The sequence below is a fragment of the Xiphias gladius genome, chromosome 23 (genome assembly GCF_016859285.1).
Source record: "Xiphias gladius isolate SHS-SW01 ecotype Sanya breed wild chromosome 23, ASM1685928v1, whole genome shotgun sequence".
Classification (NCBI taxonomy): domain Eukaryota; kingdom Metazoa; phylum Chordata; class Actinopteri; order Istiophoriformes; family Xiphiidae; genus Xiphias; species Xiphias gladius.
Window position 1 is genome coordinate 29320539 of NC_053422.1, and position 24169 is coordinate 29344707.

Below are 24169 nucleotides of genomic sequence, written 5' to 3' on the forward strand. Positions count from 1 at the left end.
GAAGATTCTCTGAGTGTGGGAGAGATAGAGAGACCAAAATAGAAATCAAAGACATATTGTAAATACACGGGACACACAACAAGGCTTTGTCATTGATAAAAAATAACTAATCTGGAGAAAGCCATTATAAACTATGTATTAGGTAAACATAGAATAAGGTATGAGGTCCACCAGGGCAAAACAAAAGCAGTTTAAAGCCAACCAGCATTTCCTTTTAGGTTACAGTACATGTTAAGTGGCAGTAACGGCACAGAAATTGTACCCAGCACACATACAGTGGTAAGAAAAAGTATGTGAACCTTTTGGAGTGACCTGGTTTTCTGCATTAATTGGTCATAAAATGTGATCTGATCTTCATCTAAGCCACAAACATAGACAAACACAATGTGCTTTAAGCTAATAACACAAATAATTATAATCTTATGTGTCTTTATGGAACACAACCATTAAACATTCACAGTGCTGGTGGAAAAAGTTAGTGAACCCATGGAATAACTGGTCAGAGATCCTTTGGTAGCAACAGCCTCAAACAAACACTTCCAGTAGCCGTTGATCAGACCTGCACAACATTCAGGAAAAATTTTGGACCATTCTTCCTACAGAACTGTTCCAGCTCAGCCATAGTCTTAGGATGTCTGATGTGAACGGCTCCCTGAGCTCATTCCACAGTTAATCTATTGGGTTAAGGTCTGGGCTCTGACTGGGCCACTCAAGAGGATGGATTTTCTTTGTTTGAAGTCACTCTGTAGTAGAGTTACTTCCATGTTTACGGTCAGTGTCCTGCTGCATCACCCAAATTCTACTGAGCTTCAGTAGGTGGACAAGCAACCTGACATTATCCTGTAAGATATATTGATAAACTTGGGATTTCATTTTCCCTTTGATTATGGCAAGCTGTCCAGGCCCAATGGCAGCAAAGCGGCCCCAAATCATGATGTTCCCTCAACTGTACTTCACCACTGGGATGATGTTATCAAGTTGATATGCAGTGCCCTTTTTACACCATACATAGTGCTGCATGGTCTTCCCAAACAATTGAACCTTAGTTTCATCTTTTGACAAAACATTGTCCCAGCAGCATTGTGGAGAGTCAAATTGCTCTCTGGCAAACTTCAAGCACAGAGTGATGTTTTTTTTTTTTTAAGAGAGCAGCAGCTTCCTCCGTGGTGTCCTGCCATGGACACCATGGTCCATCCTCCATGATCTGCGTATGGTAGACTCGTGAACAGAGATGTTAACAAACTTCAATGATTCCTTTGAGATTTTAGCTGTTTAGCTGTTACTTTGGGCTTCTTTTTTCCCCTCACTGAGCATTCTGAGTTGTGCCTTTGGAATCATCTTAGCTGGGCGCCCACTCCTAGGGAGAGTAGCCTGAGAACTGAATTGTCTCCATTTATATAACAGTTTTTCTGACTGTGGAATGAAAAACGTCTAAACTCTTTGTGATGACTGAGATGACTCCGTAACCCTTTCCAGTTTTATCAACACAATTATTGATGTTAAGTTCTCCTAGTTCTCTTTTGTGAGGCATGGCTACAACAGCAGATATTTCTGGTAAATAGCAAACTCAAAATGTTTGAGTGTTTTCCATAGGTCAAAGTTGCTTTAAACCATACCTCATTGATTGGCCTCCAGGTTTGCTAACTCCTGATGCCATTTAACTTTTGTTAATGTCACTAGCTGAGGGGTTCACATAGTTTTTCCAACATACACTGTGAATATTTGAATTATGTTTTCAATATGGACAAGGACAATATAATGATTTGTTTCATTAGTTCAAATAGATTGCGTTGCAACTTATATGAAGATCACACCATATTTTAAGACAAATTTATCCATAAATGCAGGTAATTCCAAAGGGTTCACTTACTTTTGCTTGCTACTGTACAATAATAAACTAGTGCTCTCCACCAGTGCAAAACAAAATCGTTATATGATTTGGGTCTTCTCATGGGATTTGTTTACAATAATATAGAATATTGCTGGTCTTATCTTTCAAACTCTAATGTGCACTAGCAAATGTTTCAAGAATGAGCCTCAGAACAAAAACTACATTTAATGAGGCTCTGATCCCCAACCAATTAACCGTCAGTGATGTGCAGAACATCATCATCAACCAAACTTCATATATTGAGATGGTGAGTAGTTAGTTTCTTTTTCATCCTTTACTTTCCTTAGTTGTGTGATCTCTTTGGCTTGAGGGAGAAAGGGATGACAATGATTTTGTGTGCGTGTGCATGTTTGTGTGATGAGCTGCTATCAATGCTAAGCAGAATTTATGGTTTTAATTTCCTAGTGAGTCTGCTGGGCTACAATGCAGAATACAAAATTCCTATACACACAAGTGTCATTTCCATAACACAAATGTGTGTGGCTGTGCCCTCAGCTGTTAAAAGCGTAGCTGCCACCGTGTGCCACACACACACACACACACACACACACACACACACACACACACACACACACCAGACTAGCAGCATAATAATCACAGTGATTAGCGTTATGGGGAGCAGTAAAATATGTGTGTGCGTGTGTGCGTGTGAGAGTGACAGAAGGTTACTGTGTTACTGCTGATAAAGCCCATTAAAATGTTAGAATTAGTTCACGAATGATGAGTCCTTACATGATTACTGAAACATATCCACACACACAACTGAACCATAGGATAGTCAGTTAACCATGGCACAACTCTTTACACACCTCGATCCAGCACAGAGAGACCAATTGAAACACTTCATATTACAAATTTCACCATTCAGTTAACCACCAACTAAACAATTAATGCCTAATTAGTTTTCATTAATGCAGCCACAAAGACAGAGACATTGTGTGTGGTCTAAGAGGGAGAGAAATAAGGCCTCATTCATAAATTTTGCTAATGAAGGGATTTGATATTGTGACGAGGATTCCATTTCAAATACCTTGTAATTAAAAATAGCTCAATAATTAACCATTAACAAATTATTACAAACACTGATACAGAGATATTTGGTTGAAAATCTGTTAGTTAGCAACTGAAAACTGCTCCTAACTACCCGCTCAGATATTTAACTGAAACAGCAACCGCTGTATTTCTATTTATGGTTCAATAAATTGGTCGGGCTTTTTAGTAAATACTCAAAATACTGATCAAACACATAGAATGCAATGACAGGCTCTCACGGTAATCTTGATGATGCAGAGGTGTTGTTACTCCATCTATCCCTTTTGTGTTTTCTGTTTTCACATATTCCATGCACTCATCAACATGGGCATGTTCCTGCCCAATGAGTGCCCTTTAACTCTTCACATGGACACATTAAACCTGGCGTATGCGTGAAACTAGAGCTGAAATTGTTGATTGATTAAAAAAATTAGTCGACTGACGAAAAAATTCATCTGGAACTATTTGGATAATATATTAATCCAGTCAGTATTTTTAAGCAAAAATACCAAACATTCACTGGTTCCAGTTACTCACATGTGAGGACTGTGTCATTATAATGAATATCTTTAGTTTTTGAGTATTTGTTTTATGGATGATGATCCAACAAGCACTTCGTTTGAAGCATACTGACACTTTAGAGTCTTTAATTCATCTAACCTCTAATTTAAGTAATCTGGAGTTCAAATCATACATTTCATGTCTACATAGCCACATGGGTCCAATTTAATAACTTGATCATCGCAGCAAACTTATACGTTGTATAATGTGCAGTTCAAAATGTATGAATGCATGAACTGTAAGCGATGACTGCTCATGTTTGAGTATGTACCACTCACCTCAAAGACAACAAATGTGGTATGTGTGTCTGTATCAGGGCCTTTAGTTTTAAGTTCACTCAAATGCATGTCTTTGGGAGCACATTCACAGGGAGAGCACAAAGAAAGTTCCCAGACAAATTTTCAAACCTAGGACCTATTTGCTAGGAGGCAACAGTACTAACTGTTATACCACCACACCACCCATGTGTAGTGTTTACACTTTTCTATCTACATGACAGAAAATGTATTTTGAATATTATCATCCCATGCATTTCCCTCTTTTTTGATGAAAGTTACACTTGTGGTTGTTAATTACAATTAAAATCAATCGTTACTGTATGTGTGTAGTGGTGATAAGTGGTTATGTCAGGGCTGCATAATATGTAAAACATCTGGATTGTGGAAATCGAGTTATTACAATGTGCAAAAAGTTATTTTAAATTTTAAAGTAACGTAGATGATAGGTGCTATATGAGCCAACTTGAGTCACGAAAATCCCGTAAACTCTGAGGTGTCTATGCGGACCGGCCACAGTTTACAGGACTATGGTGACTTACTGGTGGCATTTACAAAAAAAAGACTCTGCACACTGATCTGAGCTCTGTTTATGTTTGTTGAAGAGACATTATCTCTGGCTATGAGATGTGTGGCTGTGGAAGTCGAGTGAACAGTGTGTGGCTTCTGCTTTATTCAGTGTGTCCCTGCCAGGGAGCGAAACACCAGCAAACAGCTGTCTGTAGATATCAGGCTGATGTCTTGTCAACACAAACAGTGCTGATAAATTAGTGAGCAGACTTTCATTTTCTGTCCTGTCTGTGCTCAAAGTGATAATAAAAGTGGATGTCTGTAGTAAGTTGAAGCATCTGCTACTGACAGTCCATGCGTTGCTCTATGGGATAACATTTATTTTTTATAAAATGCACAATGGTGTTGCCCTTTGCATATGCAGACCTAAAAAAATAAAGCTGTATCATGTTTTAGTCATTTTACATATGCCAAGGAATATAAATCCCTCGCCCACAGTTTTATAACCACGATGTGCTTACAATTTAGACGATATTGTGACTTTACACAATTTTATATTCAAGGAAACAACAGTGTTCCTCAATTGTCAGATGTAGAGAAAATGTAAGTTCTCAGGATAAATTTTGAGAAGTGCTGTACACAAAGTTGGTATTAATCCGATGGGACTTAGTCAAGATTCAAATCAAATCTATTCTGGACTTTGTGAATCAAAATCGAATTGGGAGATCAGCGGTGAAACATATCTTTATGCTGGCATCACATTTCAAATGTCCCTACTGATGTTATGAGCCACCTCAACATCTTGTTTCAACTGGGCAAACTCGGCTTAAGATAATTACATGATGCAATCACAAGCTTAAAACAGCTACTAAATGGACCTTGTGGTAGGGCTATTTTGTCATTATGTTTCATGTGAAATCATGTGCGCATGTCTCAGTGTGTAAATACACAAATTTCTTCCTTTTTCTTTGCATTAGGCAATATAAATTACACAAGAATACACTGAAGTCATCAAAAAATGAAACAAGTGAATTCCACTATTACCATACAAAATTTAAGTGACTTCTACCTGTGTGAAATGTAAAGCTGCAGAAAGGTAGTAAGATAAAATTCCCCTGACTAACATAAAACTTATTACTTATTACTGTTATTACTACAAATGATCCTTTTAATCTAAGAAAAGATGTTGCACAGCCTGAATGTGAGCTGTGAGATACTGAGACTGGATCTTATTTATTTCTTAGAGAAAACCTGAGAAAATGCTCTTAAACAGAAGAGTAACATTTTAAACACCAAACCAAACTTTCTCCATTACTCCACTGCAACCCTTATTCATCCTTTCAGTACAATGGATTCACACACAGCACACGTATACACACAACACACACACAGAGATATAGACTCTATAGGTTTTGCGCTTGTCTGCTTTAATCCTGGCTGGTTTATTCTGCTCTGATCAATGACCTAAGACTAAGAAGTGATCACCCAGCTGGAGGAAAATCCTGCCCTAACATCATCCCTTTTTCTCCTCTTTCTGCCGCTTTGTCTCTAATTCACCTTAATTTAATCCTGATAGCATCGAGTGCTGTCGGCTGGCCTGGCAGAGCTGTAAGTCTCACAGTAGAATTAGCTTTCCTCCAGAAACATTTTGCTGACGGGGAGCATGGCTAAAATATCGCCTCTATTCCCCCAGATGGCTGCATGGGGGGCTGCTTTGCATTTTAACAGAGCTTTGGTTTATTCTACAGGACACACACGGGGAGAAAATCACACAGTAACGTAGAGTTCCCCGAAGGAGATAAAAACTGCTTCTTTAACTGAAACTCAAGATTTACCAGACAAATTAGAAGTGATGGTTTCAGTAAAGTAGGGCCATGTGTCATTGTAATAAGAAAAAGACAAAACAAATATTGGTAACTTTAACATTAAAAACCAGCGCAGATAGAAAAAAAATAGATCCTGAACAGAGCAGAATAAATAAAATAGTTGTTAAAGTAAAGCAGGGATATGTGTTACTGTAATGGCAATGTTTACTCAAAGATAAAATATAGGAGGCTCCTAAAGGGAAAATAGGGAAGAAAGAAAAATAAGCAGTTCTTTAACAACCAAATAAAGAAGAGATCTGTTGGAAGTGTTTGCTAAGATCAGGTCCATGTTACTTGGGCAACAATACAGTTTCAATGGGTGGTGCAGTAACAACCTTCTACAACTAATAAGGAACAACTGATCAGGACGACCACGGTAACGTTAATGGGTTGAGGTTGCTACTAACTATTACTTTAACTTTTATTTTCAATTATTTTTCTGATGAAGCGATTAATTATTATGCCAATAATATGTAACAAAATGCCCTATAAAGTTTTTCCGGTGCCAAAGATGACTGCTTTATGTAGCTTCTTTTGTCTGACTAACTAAAACCTAAAACCCAACTAAAACCCAAAGACACTGAATTTACAATCATATAAAAAAAGCAGAAAATCCTGACGTTTGAGACGTTGGTACCAGCAAATTTCTTGGTGTATTTTGTTGATTGACCAACTGACTAATCATTTGAGCACTACTGTAGAATCTAAGTGACAAATCACCATCCAGGGTAAAAATGACAGTATGCTTCACACAGACCAGTTGTACGACATGTTGTCTGACCATGTTTCCATGCATCAAGAATAGGACTGTTTAGTAAAAATTATTATTTGAACTATCCAATATCAATTCTTAAAATTCCATTATTTATCTTTGCCATTGCACCTTTTCTCGATAAACATTAACATCTGTACTTAATGTGCATGGCTACTTGCTGTAAGTAATTCAGTTAAGGCTGCATGATGTGGAAATCAAGTTATTACAACATGCACAAAAAGGTTATTTTGAGTTAAGAAATAACACAGATGACAGGATGAATTGGAATGCTGACTACCAGCCAGGCCTTATCACCCAACCTCAGTGTTCGACCAGGTGCACTCATGCTCTCGTGGCTGAATGGGAACAAATCCTGGCAGCAGGAAAACCAAAAGAGTGGAGGCTGTTATAGCAGCATATTAATGCCCATTAATTTGTATAATATTTGGGTATCCACATACTTTTGGTCATATGATGTATCTTCAACAGGGAGAAAGATTGACAACTGAGTTAAAAAAAAAAAAAAAAAAAAAAACTAAACTAAAACGTCTCAACCGGATTAGACACTTAAATATGTTGCCGTTTCCACAGGTGTTTTGCTTATTCAGCTTCTAAGGCATTTGAACCTCTCTCCTCACTCCCCTTCCCCCTAAATAAGACTCTTATCCTTTATAGAATGATGTGAAGGCCCCGACTCGGACAACTGCTCCCCTGACTTCATTTGTGTCTTGGCAAGTTTGATGGCGCTGCATTTAAAAACCAATTCAATCTTATAAACCAAAAATTAAATGTAGTCGACTGTGATGGGCACTCAGTGCATCTGCTATTTATATGCTAATGTACACTCAGCCTGCCAAAGTCTGGCAAATTATTACTGCACAGCCATAAGTCAGGTGTATGGCAGAGAGGGTTAGGTGCATGTTAAGCATCACACACACTCACACAGAGGAGGAGAAAATGACTGAGGGGAGGAGGAAATGAAAGCAGAGGGAGATGGGGAGGAAGGATGAGAGGAGAAGAAAACACAAGGAAGTGAAAAAACCTTTAGCGATGTCTCGATTGACCACTGACCCTAACCCTAACATAGACTTGCATTCATTTACGGGAGACTTACCCTAACCCTAAATGTAACGACTACTTCCCTAACCCTAACTCTTATCTTGATCTAACCCTAACGTTAACCATTGACCCAATAATCAGCATTTTTGGCTTTTGTCCCCAACTGGACAAGCCATCCCCAATTAACTGGTCTTTAGTATGAACTTTGTCCTCAAAAGTAACTTATGACATTCACACACACTCTCACAAAGGTATGAGAGGTAACGGTGTAACTACATGAGTGTCGATTATGGACACTGTTCCTTGGAAAATAAGCATTTTTGCTATTTACCTATATTTTTCATGCACCTTATTCCTGATATTGTGCAATTTTGAGAAAGGCAAGGTGTCCTCAGGACCTCCAGAACATAAAAATGTTCCAGTTATTGCTATATAGGTGTATGTAAATATATACACGTGTATATATATGTATGTGTGTGTGTGTGTGTGTGTGTGTGTGTGTGTGTGTGTGTGTGTGTGTGTGTGTGTGTGTGTGTGTGTGTATATATATATATATATATATATATATATATATATATATATACACATACATATATATATATATATATATATATACATATACATACACATATATATATATATATATATATATATATACATACACATATATACACACACACATATATACACATACATATATATACACACTATATATATATACACACACACACACACACACACACACACACACACACACATACGCGTACATATATATGTATATATACCTATGTGTATATATATATATACATATGTGTGTGTGTATACATAAACATATTTTTTAGCCTCTTTGTGGGCTATCAGCGCAAAACAGGAATGTTTTTTAAAAATGTATGCCAATTCTCTTTAATGCAGGTTCTGGACCAGTATCTAGTTGTAGCTCGATACACGCTATGGACTGAGCAGTTCTTGTGCCAGCTCCCAACTTTATGCGTTTTTAAACAGGTTGAGCAACAATTTTTTGAGATATAACAAATCAATCAATCCCTCAATCGTTCCCCTGTTACAATATATTATTATTTTTATATTTGTTCTTTTGAAGAGACTGGAAGTCTGCTGCCTCAGATCGATTTAAAGATAATTTACAAACTAATTAGGCCTAAAGCTTCCATCGGAGTCTGACCTATTCAAGGCTTGATTTGCCACAACATCAAACATCTCTATTACCACCCTGCATTCCTATTCATTACTACATAGAAAGGATCCCATAGGATCCCAGACTAATGAGAAAAAAGCTTTCCACTTCCCCCCCTCTCCATAGGTTTCTCCACTACTTTACCCCATTACACTCCTCTACCCCAAATCCCCCCAGGCACACACACACACACAGAGATGCACTCTTTGTCTCTGGGGAGCAGTCAGCTTATATGATATATAAGGTGACATCTTTATTTCACTAACCTAGCCTGGCAGGTCTATTAGCCAGTCCACAGCTTTCTAAACCTTTCCCTGTCAGTGAGTTTATACTCAACTGTCTAGTTTACTTCCCCCTCCCAGCCTGTCTAAATCTGTGATCAAAATGGTCGTTATTATACATTCTCATCTACTGCCAAATTAAAATTACACAGTGTTATTCTTCATTTTACCGGGGGCCCCTGAAAGCTCTGTTAAGACACCTAGAATGTCCTGAAAGGGTGCAGGGGCCCTTCAAAGACCCTTGGCGTTTTGTGGAGCTCGTGAGCCCAGTTTGGCCCTGTAGTTAGTGATATCAGACTGGTCCAAAGATATTCTGGATCTTCTCCTTTAATGCTATCAGAGATCCCTAATGAAATCAAGACTGTGCCCATAGTAAGTTAGTATACTCAATGGATTATACTCAGACAGCACAATCTGTCTGTATTTTGACTTCATTTAATTGTTAGCCATATTACTCTCTAGTCCTAATGATTAATATGTAATCACAATATATTTATTTTTTGCAAAACTTAAAGTGAAATTGCCCTAGGTTGTGCAACTTGCATCAAAGTAGTCTCCTGAGTGGTATAATGAAAAGATACTATATAACACCTTTAGGCTAGCTCTATCTCATAAACAAATGACTCATGATCAAACTTTGTTCTCTTTGCTCATTACCAGGTAAGGTAAAGTAATTTTTTTCTCATTTTGTCATATTTAAATTGAAATTTTGTCCTAAAACACTTCATCAATCCAATCTTTCATTTCCACAGATTTTTTTAAAATGCTTCTCAATATAACATTTTTCCCCTCATGAAATAAAAATCAGCATAAGGATTATATTATCTGTGCATTATATTATCCCATCAACTGTGTGCAATTGGGCAAAGGGATGGTGAATGACAGCAATGTCAGTCCGCAACACACTGACAAGGAATAAAAAAAATTCCTGGTTTAGTCAAGCTTTGGGCTATCGTTTGCACAATTTTCACAGGTCAACATGTGATTAAACCTGTTACACAATCAGTTTAATAATAAAGATATGCTTGCACTAACAGTGGTTTAAAAAAGCACTTGATCATTCTTAGCATAATTCATGTTTATTCAAGTACGGATACAGCAATTGGACTTTTCCCCTCAGGATACTAGTACTTCCAATCAGGGTATCCGCACATACCGAGTACCGATCTGACACGAGTACTCTCTTTTCCCCAAATTTAAAATCTGTACTCTTCACTGCATAGAACTCAATGGAGTTATTTGTATGTAAGGTAACATGATGCCAGTGATTCCTTTGGCGCAAAAAAAAGAGTTATCTGCCTGCAATGACATATCCGAACCACTGCCTTTTGTAATGATAGGGATTTAGAAACTATATTTAATGTGGATTGGTTACATCTGGTCATTTCCTGATCTGCTTAATAAAGTCAGCATCAGCACTCCCCACTGACCTTTTCTAGAGTAAGGTCACCCACTCAAATTGGATATAGGCATACAACATAACCTAGCTATTATGGCTAAAACTCGCCAAAGATGCCATCAGGTAAGCACATTTTAAAATCCATATTTACTCAATATGCCTTCTTTTGGCTGGGCAAGTATACTTTTATTAGAAATTATGTATTTCTGTTGATCTGACTTTGTGTTTGATTTTTGTCTTGTATACTTCCCATCTGCTTCACATCAGCCTTTCCTTCCTTTAATTCTTTTGAGACACATAAATAACTAAAAATTACAATAAGCTTCGTAAGCCCCTTTTATTCCACTACTGTCATAAATTATTTAATACCCACAATTTCTATTGTTTTTTTATTCACTCCATGTATTAATGAAAGAATAATTGATTGATCAATTTCTTGACATGCAATAAACACAACCAGAAGATTTCCTATGAACATAATGTATAATGAGAATGACAGATACAAAGGCAAAGAGAGCAAGAGAATAACATATGGTGTACAAAAGAGAGAGCGAGAGAGTGAAACATTCAGAGAATGAGTGTACAAATGAAAAGCAGGGAATGTTAGAGGAAAAAAATAGAGGGATAGTCTTTCTTTGTTTATCTCCAGTGAGAAACAGGCAGCCACATCCATTGTGCTGTGATAAGATGGGTTATCAGTAGTAAACAAGGCCTGAGCCTGTTTGAATGGAGCCCAGAGTGACTGAATACACTCTTAAAAACAGATATGTTCAAATAAGTCTGCATGTCTTATCCTTTTCTAAACACAAAACCATGTTTTCAGTTAGCAGCACTCAACAAATGCATATAGGATTCTCCTAACATAGCTCTTACTAAAAACTCTTTTCGAAAAAAATTCACTTTTCCAAAAAGGTATGATAAGCAGCCTGAAAAAAAAAAAAAATTAAAAAAAAATTGTGATGTTTAATTACAGCAAAGCTTCCCTCTGTTACAGTTAAACCAAGATAGAAAATAGTTTTACAAACTAAAATTAAAAAGATGGCACATTATCTGCAACACATCTGCAATACACAAAATAAAATCATATTACTGCAAAAATATTGCTGACTTGGATGATAACAGAAATTGAATTTAATGTGTTTTTAGAAAAAAAAAATCCCTTCTCAATGTCCACTTACTAGCTTTCTCTCGAATTTCAACCACATCTCACTGCCTTCATCAGCGGACAACTGAACTGAGATTAGCTACAACAACTGAGACAGTTTTTCATGACAACTGAGCAAATTCCATCCACTGATGACAACCAAGAGATGTGGGTGAAAGCTTAGAAAAAGCTAATGAGTGAATCATGACTCAAGAATGTTTTTGTAAACCTACTATTTCCAAGGTAAAAGATGATCATTTATCCTCTGAATTTTATACATGATAAAAAGGAACATGACCTGTATTTGTGAGCTGTATACATCTACATGTAACCAAATAAACCTTGCTAGCTGGTTCTGGCTATTCCATAGTGAATTTAGCAGTCACAGAAGAACCCAGAATATATTTGTTAATGCGGTATTTTTTCTGGTCAGGCAAGATGAAGCCACCAAAGTTGATTCAACAGTGTGATAATTTTTTGTTCAGTTTGTCCCTACCTGTCAGGTAGCTAATGCTAGCTAGCCGCTGTCTGCAGATATCAGGCTAGTGTCCAGTTCAGTTAATAAAAACATTAACAGCCGGAGCAGATGAATTAGTTATACTTTTTTGCCCTGTCTGTGCAGAAACTGATTATTAGTGCCTGCCCATGCTCTGTCTAGTAAAATCAGTCCTTCGCTGTATGGAATAAAGGGGATTGAGTTCTGAAGTCCTAAAAACTATGATGTGTCAGTCATGTTTTATTTTCCCTGCATTTTGCAGGAAAAACATTTTTTAAATTGTGAATCTGCCACAAACTTGAAAAAAAAAAAATTCACAGGTGGAGAAAAAACAAAGTGCAGCCTGTTTGGCCAAGCCTGGTGCTAGAAAGTGCACTCTTATTTTCCCACAACATTAGCAAGATGCCAACAGCAGAGGATGTCAGAAGTTGATGAGCAATGTGTCAATCTCTAGAACTTTTGTGGGACATACCAAAGTCCAACAGTTTTTTGGAGAGGAACAGAAAACCCATATTTCTCTCACAAATATGAACTTATTGCTCAGGTCAATTAAGTCACAGCCATCACTTACATCTATGGCTTAGATAAGCCCGTCAGATGGTATCCTTTAAAAGAAACTCCAGCTCTGTCAATATTTTGGCCTCACCCTCCACTAGGTGAAAGCAAAGTGAGAAAATGAAGGTCTCAGTGTAGGTTAGCAGATCTCTACCTAGGTATTTCTACCAACTAAGAGATTGGATGATTGGCCTTCTGCTGCTCACATAAGATAGTCATCCACTGCAAATTTCCAAACCTTAGAAAGAGTTGAGGTGGAAATCAACAGCACTCTTTTGGCAACTTTAAAAGGCACAAGCATCAGGTCACTAGAGCAAGATATTTCTGAGGCCCTTTCCAGGAATGGGCTGAAAATGAATGCACAGCCAGCATGTGGTATTTTTAACACAGATACAGAGGCATAAACATGCATACAATGAATAAATGAGAAACCTTTACACTTCATGCTATTTTTCTTTCACAGGAGCTTGTAAAACCACCATTACATATTTGAACAAACTATCAACAGTCTAATCACAAATTTAACCTGCACAAATTCTGAGCTCAAGAACACAACCATTAAAAAAAAACTACCTTGTGCATTTCTATTTTCAATAGTCTTCCAACTTCATGTAGATATTTCTTCACTCAACCCTGCCTCTGTCTTATTCGATCATTCAATAAGCCTCTTTATCTGCCCACATAACACTCCTCTTCTCTTTCTTCAGCTCCCCTGTTATGGGAGACTGTATTGAGAGGCATGTTGAGAGAGAAACCAATCGTGTGGTGTGTCAGCAGCCCGATAGAGAGGGACCCAGTAATGGAAGGCCTTTTAAGGCTAAAAAGGAAAAGCTAATTATGATAAAGGGGCTGTAAGTTGTGTGGTTATCACAGTGCTGGGCCTGCTGGTGCAGCAGACTGGTCCCTGACAGTGATAACCAGGCAGAGCGAGACGCCCGGCGCTCTGTCACTGTCACTCTGCCGTTCTGTTCAGCTAAAGATGGATTTACACACTACAACTTTTATGTCTTTTTTTTCAAACTCATAAAGCAGTTTGCATACATTGGTTCTTTAAACCTGGAACTGAAGCCGCCTAGCGATTTCTCTTGGACTTTTTTCTTGTTTTTTTTTCTGTGTCTCAGCACCGCAAGAACGCAGCAAGCATGCCATCTATTAAATACTTTAAGACATTTCAATACCAATTAACCCCTCTCAAATAAGCAACAAGTTAGACTGAATGCTTTAATGACACACGGTTTTTCAAAACATAACTGTTTTGGTTGGTTTGTTCCTCCATTTTGAGCCAGTTCAAACAACAGCAGAATGACCATGGTAAGCAAGATACAGAGGTGCCCAGACAGACATATCAGCTGTCAAAGCATGGGGCACATTAGTGGTAGTAAAGTAAATGAATGGGTACATTCTCCCTCTTGCTTCCCAATTTCTTCTCTCCGTATCTGATGCATTATGCATTATGGCTGTGCGTTGCTATCTCACCTCTCCCAAATGTTTTTACTATAAATATTTCGCTTCTCCCTCTTCTTTTATGATCCTTCTCTCTGGGAGCCCACGGGAATGCATGAATTAACAGACACATTTAAAGAAGAAAACAGGAAGAGGACATGTTTCAGAGCAATGCAATGCAAACTATCACAAAACAATACTGGGGTGCTTCAGTGTATCTTTGGTAGAACGTAAAACAAAGAGCATTTTATTTATTTATTCATTTAAATCAATTCAGCCTGAAGCTTAATATTTCTGAAATAGGAATCAGGCTATATTTCAAGATATATCTTGTGGCAGCTCAGTAATAGACTGATTCCACTCAAGCAGTCAAGCACCAGAGCTGAGTGGCAACAAACCTCTGAAGCTGCAGTTCTTTAAATGGACACTAGATGGTGTAGATGAAGACTATGCCTCACTTGGACTAATGTGGAATTCCCATTCAAACTTCCTTCTTGAGGGTAATTTAGAGAGCACCAGCTTTTTATCCCTTTTTTCACTATTCTTTTAGGTTTGATTTTTGCTTTCCTCGTTAAATGTCTAAGTGATACTGTATATACAGTAGCATCAAAGAGTAATCAGAGCCTTCATTTTTTGCAAATTTACTACATTGTAGATTTAATTGTAAAAATTACCATTTCTGCCCATCAATATATAATCAATAACCCATAATGACAAATTGAAAACATGCTTTTAGATTTTTTTTGCTTTATTTATTAAAATAAATATTGATTTTCAAATCAAATGCTGAAATCTCCCATTTTCAGACTCTTTGCTTGTGGCACTCCAAATCATGGTCAGGTGCACCCTTTTTGCTTTAATTATCATTGAGATTTGTCAAAAACTTTACTGGAGTTCACCTATGGCAAACTGAATTGATTGGGCACAGTTTAAAAAGGCATACACCCGTGTACCTTTTGTAAGGTCCCACAATTCACACTGCATGTTAGGACAAAAACCAAGCCATAAAGTCCAAGGATTTTTCTGAAGCTTTTAGTGTTCCCAGGAGCACAGTGGCCTCATTAACTGGCTTGGAAGCAGTAATTGGAAGCAGTTCGAAACCACCAGGACTAGAGTTGGACGTACGGCCAACCTGAGTACCTAGGCAAGAAGGGTCTTGGGAAGGGAAGGGGACCAAGAACCCAACGGTCATTCTAACAGAGCCTCAGAAGTCCTCTTCAGTGATGGGAGAACCTGTCACAAGAACAAGGATCTCAGCAGAACTCCATCAATCAGGTCTTTATGGCAGAGTGGCAAGATGAAAAGCCACTTTGAGTAAAAGGCATGTTATAGCCCGCTTGGAGTTTGCCAAATGGTATTTAAAGGACTCTGAGAGCATGAGGAAAACGATTCTCTGGTCTGATAAAGGAAGGATGATTCAGTCAAATACAGAGAGGTCCTTGAAGTAAACCGCAGAGTGGCTTCCAGACAAGTCTCTGACTGTCTTTGAGGGGCCCAGCCAAAGCCTGGACTTAAACCCCATAGAACATCTGTGAAAAAATGTGAAGTTTGCAGTTCACAGATGCTTCCCATCCAATCTGAAGCTTGAGAGAGTCTGCCAGGAAGAATGGGATAAACTGCCCAAATCTAGGTGTGCAAAGACTGTAAAGACTTACAAAAGAAGACTTGAAGCTGTAATTGCTGCCAAAGGGGCTTCTGCAATGTCATGAATTATGGGTTTGAATCCTTTTGTAAATGAGGTTTCAGTTTTTAATTTTTAAAAAATTTGCAAAAATGTATTAAAAAAATGGTTTCACTTTGTCATTATGAATTACCTAGTGTAGATTAAGGGGCATAAATGGCTATTTTATCCATTTACAGTTTAATCTACAACAAAGTGTGCAAAAAGTGAGGGGTATGAATACTTTCACTGTATGTATGTTCTTTTTGACCAGCTTTGAAAAATTTCAAAACATATACAATGTGGGTTTGGGATGTTCTACTGGTGTTATTTGAGACTTGGATTTGGAGGTAAGCATGTAACCAGTTGGCTGTAGCCACCCCTATGGGCCAAACTAAAACAATGTCCTCAGTGACACCTACCGTATCTGTTTGATTCCCCTGTATCTGAAAAAGATCCAATTTAAGCTTAACATGTTTTAACAAAGAAGGTGTTTTAAAGGGAGCAAGCAGAAAACTGCTTGTATAGGACTCCATTAAAAAAAATAAACTTCAAATATTTTTTCTGAATGAAAATTAAATTAAAATAGGAATTTCACTTACTCTAATGTGTGCTTTAGCTTACAGATCACTGAACCACTGAAGAGATATTAATTTCGAACAGCATGAGAAGTCAGTAAGGAGAATGAACAAGAACATCCTAAAGAAACTGGTGGACTGCTTGTGCACACATTGTGTTAATTCAGGCTGATGAAATCCAACAAAGAGGAACCAAGTTATCAACATGCCCCTTCTCTGAAGCTGTTATATCAAAGTACAAGGATGTGTACCATCTGTACCATCAGTGTGTAGTAATTTTGTTGTCCCACCTCTGATTTCTGGTAGAATGCTGCCATCTGCTGGCCATGCTCCATACTAAGTGACTTAACAATTGGCCTGTATAGTATATATTACATTCAGAAAGTATTCAGAACCCCTCTACTTTTTTCACATTTGTGCTTGAAAATTTAAAAAAATTAAAATATAATTTCCCTCCCCATCATTCTACAGTCAATACTACATAATGAAAAAGCAAAAACAGAATTTTAGAAATGTTTGCAAGTTTATTAAAAAGGAACTATGCTAAGGCACAGATCTGTAGAATTTCTTTTGGTCTTCGACTTTTGGACCCCACTGTATAGACATATACAAAGTACATACAGTATACATAGACATACAGTCAAGGCCAGAAGTATTTGAACAGCTACACATTTTTTTGTGCTTCAGGCTCTGAGCTGCAGATCATTCCATTTTAAACAAAAGAATGGATACTACCTTTAAGTGCCAACTCCCAGCTATAGGTGTTCAAGAGTAGTTGAGACACTTAGCTACTAAATGTTTCTTGGGCAGCTAAGTGTGTCGTTTTAACATTAGTCCATGCACAAAAAAAGTTCACACGTGGCTCAGAGTTGACCGAAAATTGTCATTTAAATTGAGGTGGAGTTGTCAATATGAGTTGGTTTGCAAAAATCAACAGTTGGGTACACTCTGAAAAACCATTTGCGTATAGGAAAACTAGAAAATGGCAAACTATATACACACACACACACACACACACATATATACATACTCATATAGATATACATATATATATACATACATACACACATATACATATAAACACACACACACACAAATACATATCTCATATCAGACAACCTGGACTTAAACATCAAAAAGGCCAAGGATATTATCGTGGATTTTAAGACTACCAAGAGGATAACACAGAGTCCAGCCCACATCAACACAGAGGCTGTGCAGAGAGTACCCCCCAGCTTCAGGTTAGTGCGAGTCACCATCACAGAGGACCTGAGCTTACAACACCTTTGCAGTGGTGAGTAAGGCACAACAATGCCTTCATTTTCTGAAGAGAGCCAGCCTCCCACAAAAGCTGATTGTCAACTTTTACAGATGCACAATGGAGAGCATCCTATCAAACTGCATGACAGCCTGGCACAGCAGTTGCATCAAAACTGACAGCAAGAATTCAACTCCCATCACTGCTTCTTTGTTTTATTCCATAGTAAACTAAAGCATGCAGAAGCTTTTAATTTCAGCAACCGCCCTGACCGTAGCCAACCTCCCTGACATGGCCGCAAGAGGAAAACTGATCCCGGATTGAATGGATGGACAGTTGGAATGGTGGAAAAGGAATCAAAGAAAACTTAAAACGGATACAAGCTAACCCCCAAGATCGAGGTACAACAGTGTCCAGTGGCACCATATGTGCCTTTCTGAATGAACGTGAGGTCCATGAAAGAAGACCCAGGAGAAAGAAACATAAAGCCTGACTGGAGTTTGGTAAAATGCATGTTGACTATCCACAATGATTCTGGGGGATGTCCTGTGGACAGGTGAAACACAATTAGAGCTTTTCGTTAAGTCATATCAGCTCTGTTCAATATGAAGCTTTCAAATAGAACACCACCATCTCCACTGTGAAACATGGAGGAGGCTCAGGTTTGTTACGAGGTTGGATCTGATGCAGGGTGCCATGACTCTTTGCAGGGCACAATGAAATGAGAAGATTATCAAGATGTTCTGGAGCAAAACATACTGCCTAGTGTCACGGCTCCTCCAAGAGGATAATGACCCAAAACATAATTCTAAAAGTACCCAAGAATGTATGAGAAGAAAAGATTGGACAGTTCTGAAGTCGCCTGCTATGAGTCCTTATCTTAATCCAGCTGAACATCTTGGGAAAGAGCAGATATTCACTGCTGGGAAAAGGCTCCCATCAAACCTGGGAATTAGAGCAGTTTGCGCAGAAAGAATGAGCCAATCTACCAGAGCAGAGTGGAAACAAGTGTAGAAGTCTCATTAAGAGCTACAAAAAGTGCTTGATTGCAGTGATTGCCTCAAAAGGGTGTGCTACAAAATATTAGGTTAAGGGTCCCAATATTTTTGACGATACCATTTTCGTTGTTGTGGTATTTAAAATAATAGGCTACATTGACAATGAAAAGCTGTGTCTCTCTTCTGATAATAAGAAATAGTGAATAGTGGATGTCAATTACTTTTTTCAGTTTCAACTTTTTTCAGAAAAAAACTTTTTTCTTTTTTAAGTGGAAAGGGAAAAGAACTTTTAGCCACACCTGTATAACTACATAACTGTTTTAGAATCGAGCAGAGGGTTTTTACCTTTATAAACTTGTTTCAAAGTAAATCCGGTGTTACCATTTTAATTTCCATCTACCAAAAGTATATGAATGGGAAAAAAACCATCAACAAAACAATCTTGTCCTCCAGTTTTCATATGTTACTGAGGTAAATGCCCAAGCAGATTACTTCATGTACCTTGAATCAGCTCAACTAAGAGTTAAAATGTAATATTGTATGTATAACTCACCACTTTGCGGACCCTGGTCTTATAGTCGATGTGAAGCTCTTTATGTTTCTGCAGTGTAGCTTCTAAAGATCTCTTCAGATCCAGTGCTCTCCTTAACAGATGCTGTTCCACACCTGCCTTAGTGAAGACCTAATCATACAGACAGGTTAAACAGATTCTAGGCTTTCCTCAACAACCAATGAGAAATAAGACAAGACAGAAAGAAAGAGTTTGTAAGTTGCAGATGTTTTGTATGCCAGCATTGATTAGCTTTATATAAAATATTAAATTAGTGATAGTAGTAGAAGATGGAGTGGTATAGTGGTAATTTTAGCATTAGGAACTTGCAGGTCATCCTCTGATCTTGTAAACAAGTGTCTATCTACCGTATGCTTTAATGTGGTAATGGATTACGTTTACAAATCTGACCTCTGTGCGGTTTGTCTGTACTAACCTGAACCCAGCCCTGCACAGCTGGTAGGTGTTTGGTTGTTATCAGTCTATGGAGGTCTATCACTGTGGAAACCACTGCCTCATTATCCTCCGTCTCCTTTACATGAAAACCTGAACGAAAAGGAAAAGGAAAGTGAAGAAAAGAAAAATAACATTTTATTGATATGTCAAGTTAAGAGAAAACCTACTTTATTCCTGGTAAATAATTCTATAATATATAAAATTTATACACTCAGCCACCACTTTATTAGCTACTCTTGCATAATAACAAGTAGGAACCCCACTTTGCCTTTTAACAGGTTGAATTCTTCAAGCCATGGTTTCAGTAAAGTACAGGGAACACACCTCGCGCTTGGTGTTGAATTTATAGCATGCTGCATTTACAGTATTTTTTTTGGCCACACATCCATGGTGCAATCTTCCCATTCATCCTCATTGCATTGGTACTATATTGGGTTAAGATCTAGAGTCTGGGAAATCCACTGGACTTAAGTGTGGTCAGGGTCCTGCTCATATAAAACAATCATGCGATGAATATTTGTGACTCTGTACATAAAATAATGACATCAGGCATCAACTATACTACATTAAAAAAAACAAAAAACCTGTTCATACTTCTGGTTCAATCTGATCTTTATGAGCTTAACACATCGTAGGAGATGTTTGTTCTTTCCCATTTGTACTCAATGAAATAAGTATCTTAAACCCTACTACCTCAATAAAATAGTGTTAACTATTCTGAGAAAAAAGTCAATTTAGTAGCTGTTCTGGAGCAAGATCTTCATTACTGAATAGAATTTACCTAACTCTCATGGACTTGTAGATGTTCAACTTTCTGTTTTCTGGCCACTTTAAGGACTTCTTGTCTATGTTGGCATAAAAGAACAGAAAAGCTACAAAGTGGAGCTTGTGGTAAGACTGCTGATTCCCAGGTCAAGAATGAACTTTGAACCTTTGCAATCTTTTGATTTAGATCAAGAACTATCTGATCAAAGTCAATTACCATTCTGACCTGACATTCAATGGCAACTGTCAGTTCTTGACAGTCTGGATTTTCAATGCCCAGCCTTATCTATAAAGTACAGGATATACATACTCAATCACTCATAAAATCATGCAGATACAGGTCAGGAGAAGCTCCTGACCTGCTCCAGTCAATGTTCACATCAAACATCAGAGTGGCGAAAAAATGTGATCTCAGTGACTTTGTTGGTGCAAGGTGGGCTGGTTTGAATATTTCTGAAACCGCTGATCTCCTGGGTTTTTCATATACAACAGTCAGTCAACAGAGTTTACTCAGAATGCTGCCAAAAACAAAAAACATCCAGTGAGCAGCTGTTCTGTGGACGGAAACATCTTGTTGATGAAAGGTCAGAGGAGAATGGCCAGACTGGTTGGGGCTGACAGAAAGGCTACAGTAAATCAGATAACCACTCTTTACAACTGTGGTGAGTGGAAAAGTATCTCAGAATGCACATCCAACACATCCAACCTGTCGGATGGGATACACTTCAGGCAGAAGACAATGTTGGGTGCCACTCCTGTCATCCAAAAACCAAAATCTGAGGCTGCAGTGGGCACAGGCTCACTAAAACTGGACAGCTGAAGACTGGAAAAGCATAGCCTGGTTCTCATTTGTCTGTATTTTGCTAAGGCACGGAGATGGTAGTGTCAGAAATGGTGTTAACAGCATGAATCGATGGACCCATCCTGCCCTATTGTCAACACTGCAGGCTGGTGGTGCTGGTGTAACCTTGTGGGGAATGTTTTTTTGGCACACTTTGGGCCCCTTAATACCAATAAATCATGGTTTAAATGCCACAGCCTGAGTATTGATGCCTACAATGTGCATCCCTTTATGGCAACAATCTTTTAATGTTTCTTTCCAGCATGATAATGTACCATGTCACAAAGCAAAAGTCATCTCAAACTGGTTTTCATGAACACAACAGTGAGTTCAGTGTACTTCAGTGACCTCCACAGTCACCACGTCTGAATCCATTTGAAAACCTTTAGCATGTTGTAGAACAGGAGATTGGCTGCATGAATGTGCAGTTGACAAATCTGCAGAAATTATGTGATGCCATTATGTCAACGTGGACCGAAATCTCAAAGGATTTTTTCTAACATCCATGCCACAAAGAACTGAGGCTGTTTTGAGAGCAAAGGGAGGCCCTATCCAGTATTAGTATGGTGTTCCTAATAAAGTGCTTGTGGAGTGTATATCCTTAGTTGGCAGTTTATTAGGTACACCTATCTAAATGTTATGCAGTCAAATAAAGGAGCCATGCAAGAAATGCAACCTTCATAAAGTTCATAATGTTATATTTTCTGAAACTGCAACTTTTGGAAGTTTTGGATGTACTGCCTTATGTTGAAAGGTGCCTCTAATATTTTATCCATCCCCATATTGAATCAACACCTCTAAAAGACTGTCATCCAAAACTGAACATTATAAGCATCACAAAGGTAGGATTTTTTGCATTACAGTAATAGTAGCATTATAATGTTTGGTTGGACTTGGTAAACTGGTATTTCAGTGAACTATACACAAATTGTACCCACCAGGACTGAGGTTCAGGTTCAGAGTGTAGGAGTGAGAGATGAGCCCTGAGTTCCGAATAAACAAATCTTCATCAAAAGGTTCCTCCTCTTCACGACTTCCCTCCGCCTCTTCGTTGTTTTTTCCTTCCTCTCCCTCCCATTGCTGTTTTTCAATCTCTTCCTTCTTCTCTTCAACATCTTCTACCTTCCCTCCCTTCTTCTCGTTCTGCTCATTCCCATCCCTACTCTTCTCATCCTCCCTCTCCTCATTTTCAGACCTTTTCTCCTTCTTTCTCTTCCCTTTTTTGTCTTCAATGTTGTCTCTCTTCTCCCCCTTCTCCTCCACCATTCCTTTGTCTTCTGGTCCCTTCTTTTCTGTCCCACTGCTTTTCTTTCCTTCTCTGCTCTCCTTCCCCTCTTGTTTCATTCTATCTTTGCTGTTATCCCTCACGTCTTTGCTGCAGCAGGGCTGTTCATCATCTGATGGACATTCGTTAGCTGGTTGGGAGATGGAAGGAGTGCCATTGACTGTCTGGATGTCTGAGAGGCCAAACTCAGGGAAAAGTAGCCTCATACAGGATTCCATCTCTGTCAACGTTGCCGTAATTTCCTGGTATGACTCTGACAAAGAAATACAAATTTGTTAATAATCACTATAATAATTCAATACTTCAAAAATGAAAAACAAAAAAAACAAAACACAAATCCATTTGAGGACCAGGTTTCCTTTTAGTGTAATTTTCATGCAAATCATTCTGTTCTATCCATTGTAAAACAAATCTATTAATATTAATTTTAATTTATATAAAATTTGAAATATAAAATCAATCAAGCCAGGTGACATCAGTCATAAAAAAAATTACAGGCAATTACACAATACAGTAAAGCACAGACAAAATGACAGACACAATAGGCACCTTCTTTGAGGGGGGACAGAGGAAGACCTGCATTACCAAAACACTACAACACCCAAAGCCTGAAACATTTCTAGAGTCCACAGAAGAAAAAGTATGACAAGAGTTTAACAGGCCTACAGCTACTGAAACAAAGGAAGACTTAGTCCTTTTAGTCATTACAGCTTAAAGTAACTCAAACTCCCTGAACAAAGGATGATCTTGATGAGCCAGAATAGCCTCAGGCTTCCAAGGAACATGCTTATTATATATGTCAAAGAGCTGTACCTGGCTCACTCAAGTAATTTTATTGGACACCTTGACAAGACCATTGAGTCTATTTCTACTGCACAGACTGAGGTTTCCAAACCACCACAAGGCAAAAAGATAAAACAATGAAACTATGATAAAACTTTGAGTCATCATGGATCCACAAACATGAAAAGAATTAATTCTTCTAACAAAATAAAGAAGCTGTTACACTTTCTTATCAACAAAATCAACATATGGTTTCATATCAGCATAAGGTTTGCTGTCAATAACTGTCCCAAGTTATTGGCGATTGTCTATCAGGGTCGTTTCAGGGCCCTGTTTAACAGTTGATGTTCGGCCAAGGGGGGGATTTCCTGAAATCAACAATCCTGTTTTGTTTTAGTAACATTAAGATCAAGAAATAACTGATGACACCATGATACAAAGTCCCTATAAAACCATGACCCTGTTCCTGCTCCTGTAAAAGACTGACAATCACTGTATCTGTATCATCAACAAGTTTTATAATATGCTGATTTTCATT

At 38.1% G+C, this 24169-nt stretch overlaps 1 protein-coding gene across 5 annotated transcripts in view; it reads right to left on the reverse strand.

Moving 5' to 3' along the window:
* uvssa (UV-stimulated scaffold protein A) overlaps window positions 1-24169 on the reverse strand; it is a 53245-nt gene that overhangs the window by 21383 nt on the left and 7693 nt on the right. For all 5 annotated transcript variants that reach the window (XM_040119676.1, XM_040119673.1, XM_040119675.1 and 2 more), the window contains exons 6-8: window positions 22502-23101; window positions 19938-20047; window positions 19505-19633 (exon numbers count right to left, since the gene is read on the reverse strand). In XM_040119676.1, the coding sequence (XP_039975610.1) occupies window positions 19505-19633; window positions 19938-20047; window positions 22502-23101 (839 nt within the window). The remainder of the gene's footprint in view (window positions 1-19504; window positions 19634-19937; window positions 20048-22501; window positions 23102-24169) is intronic.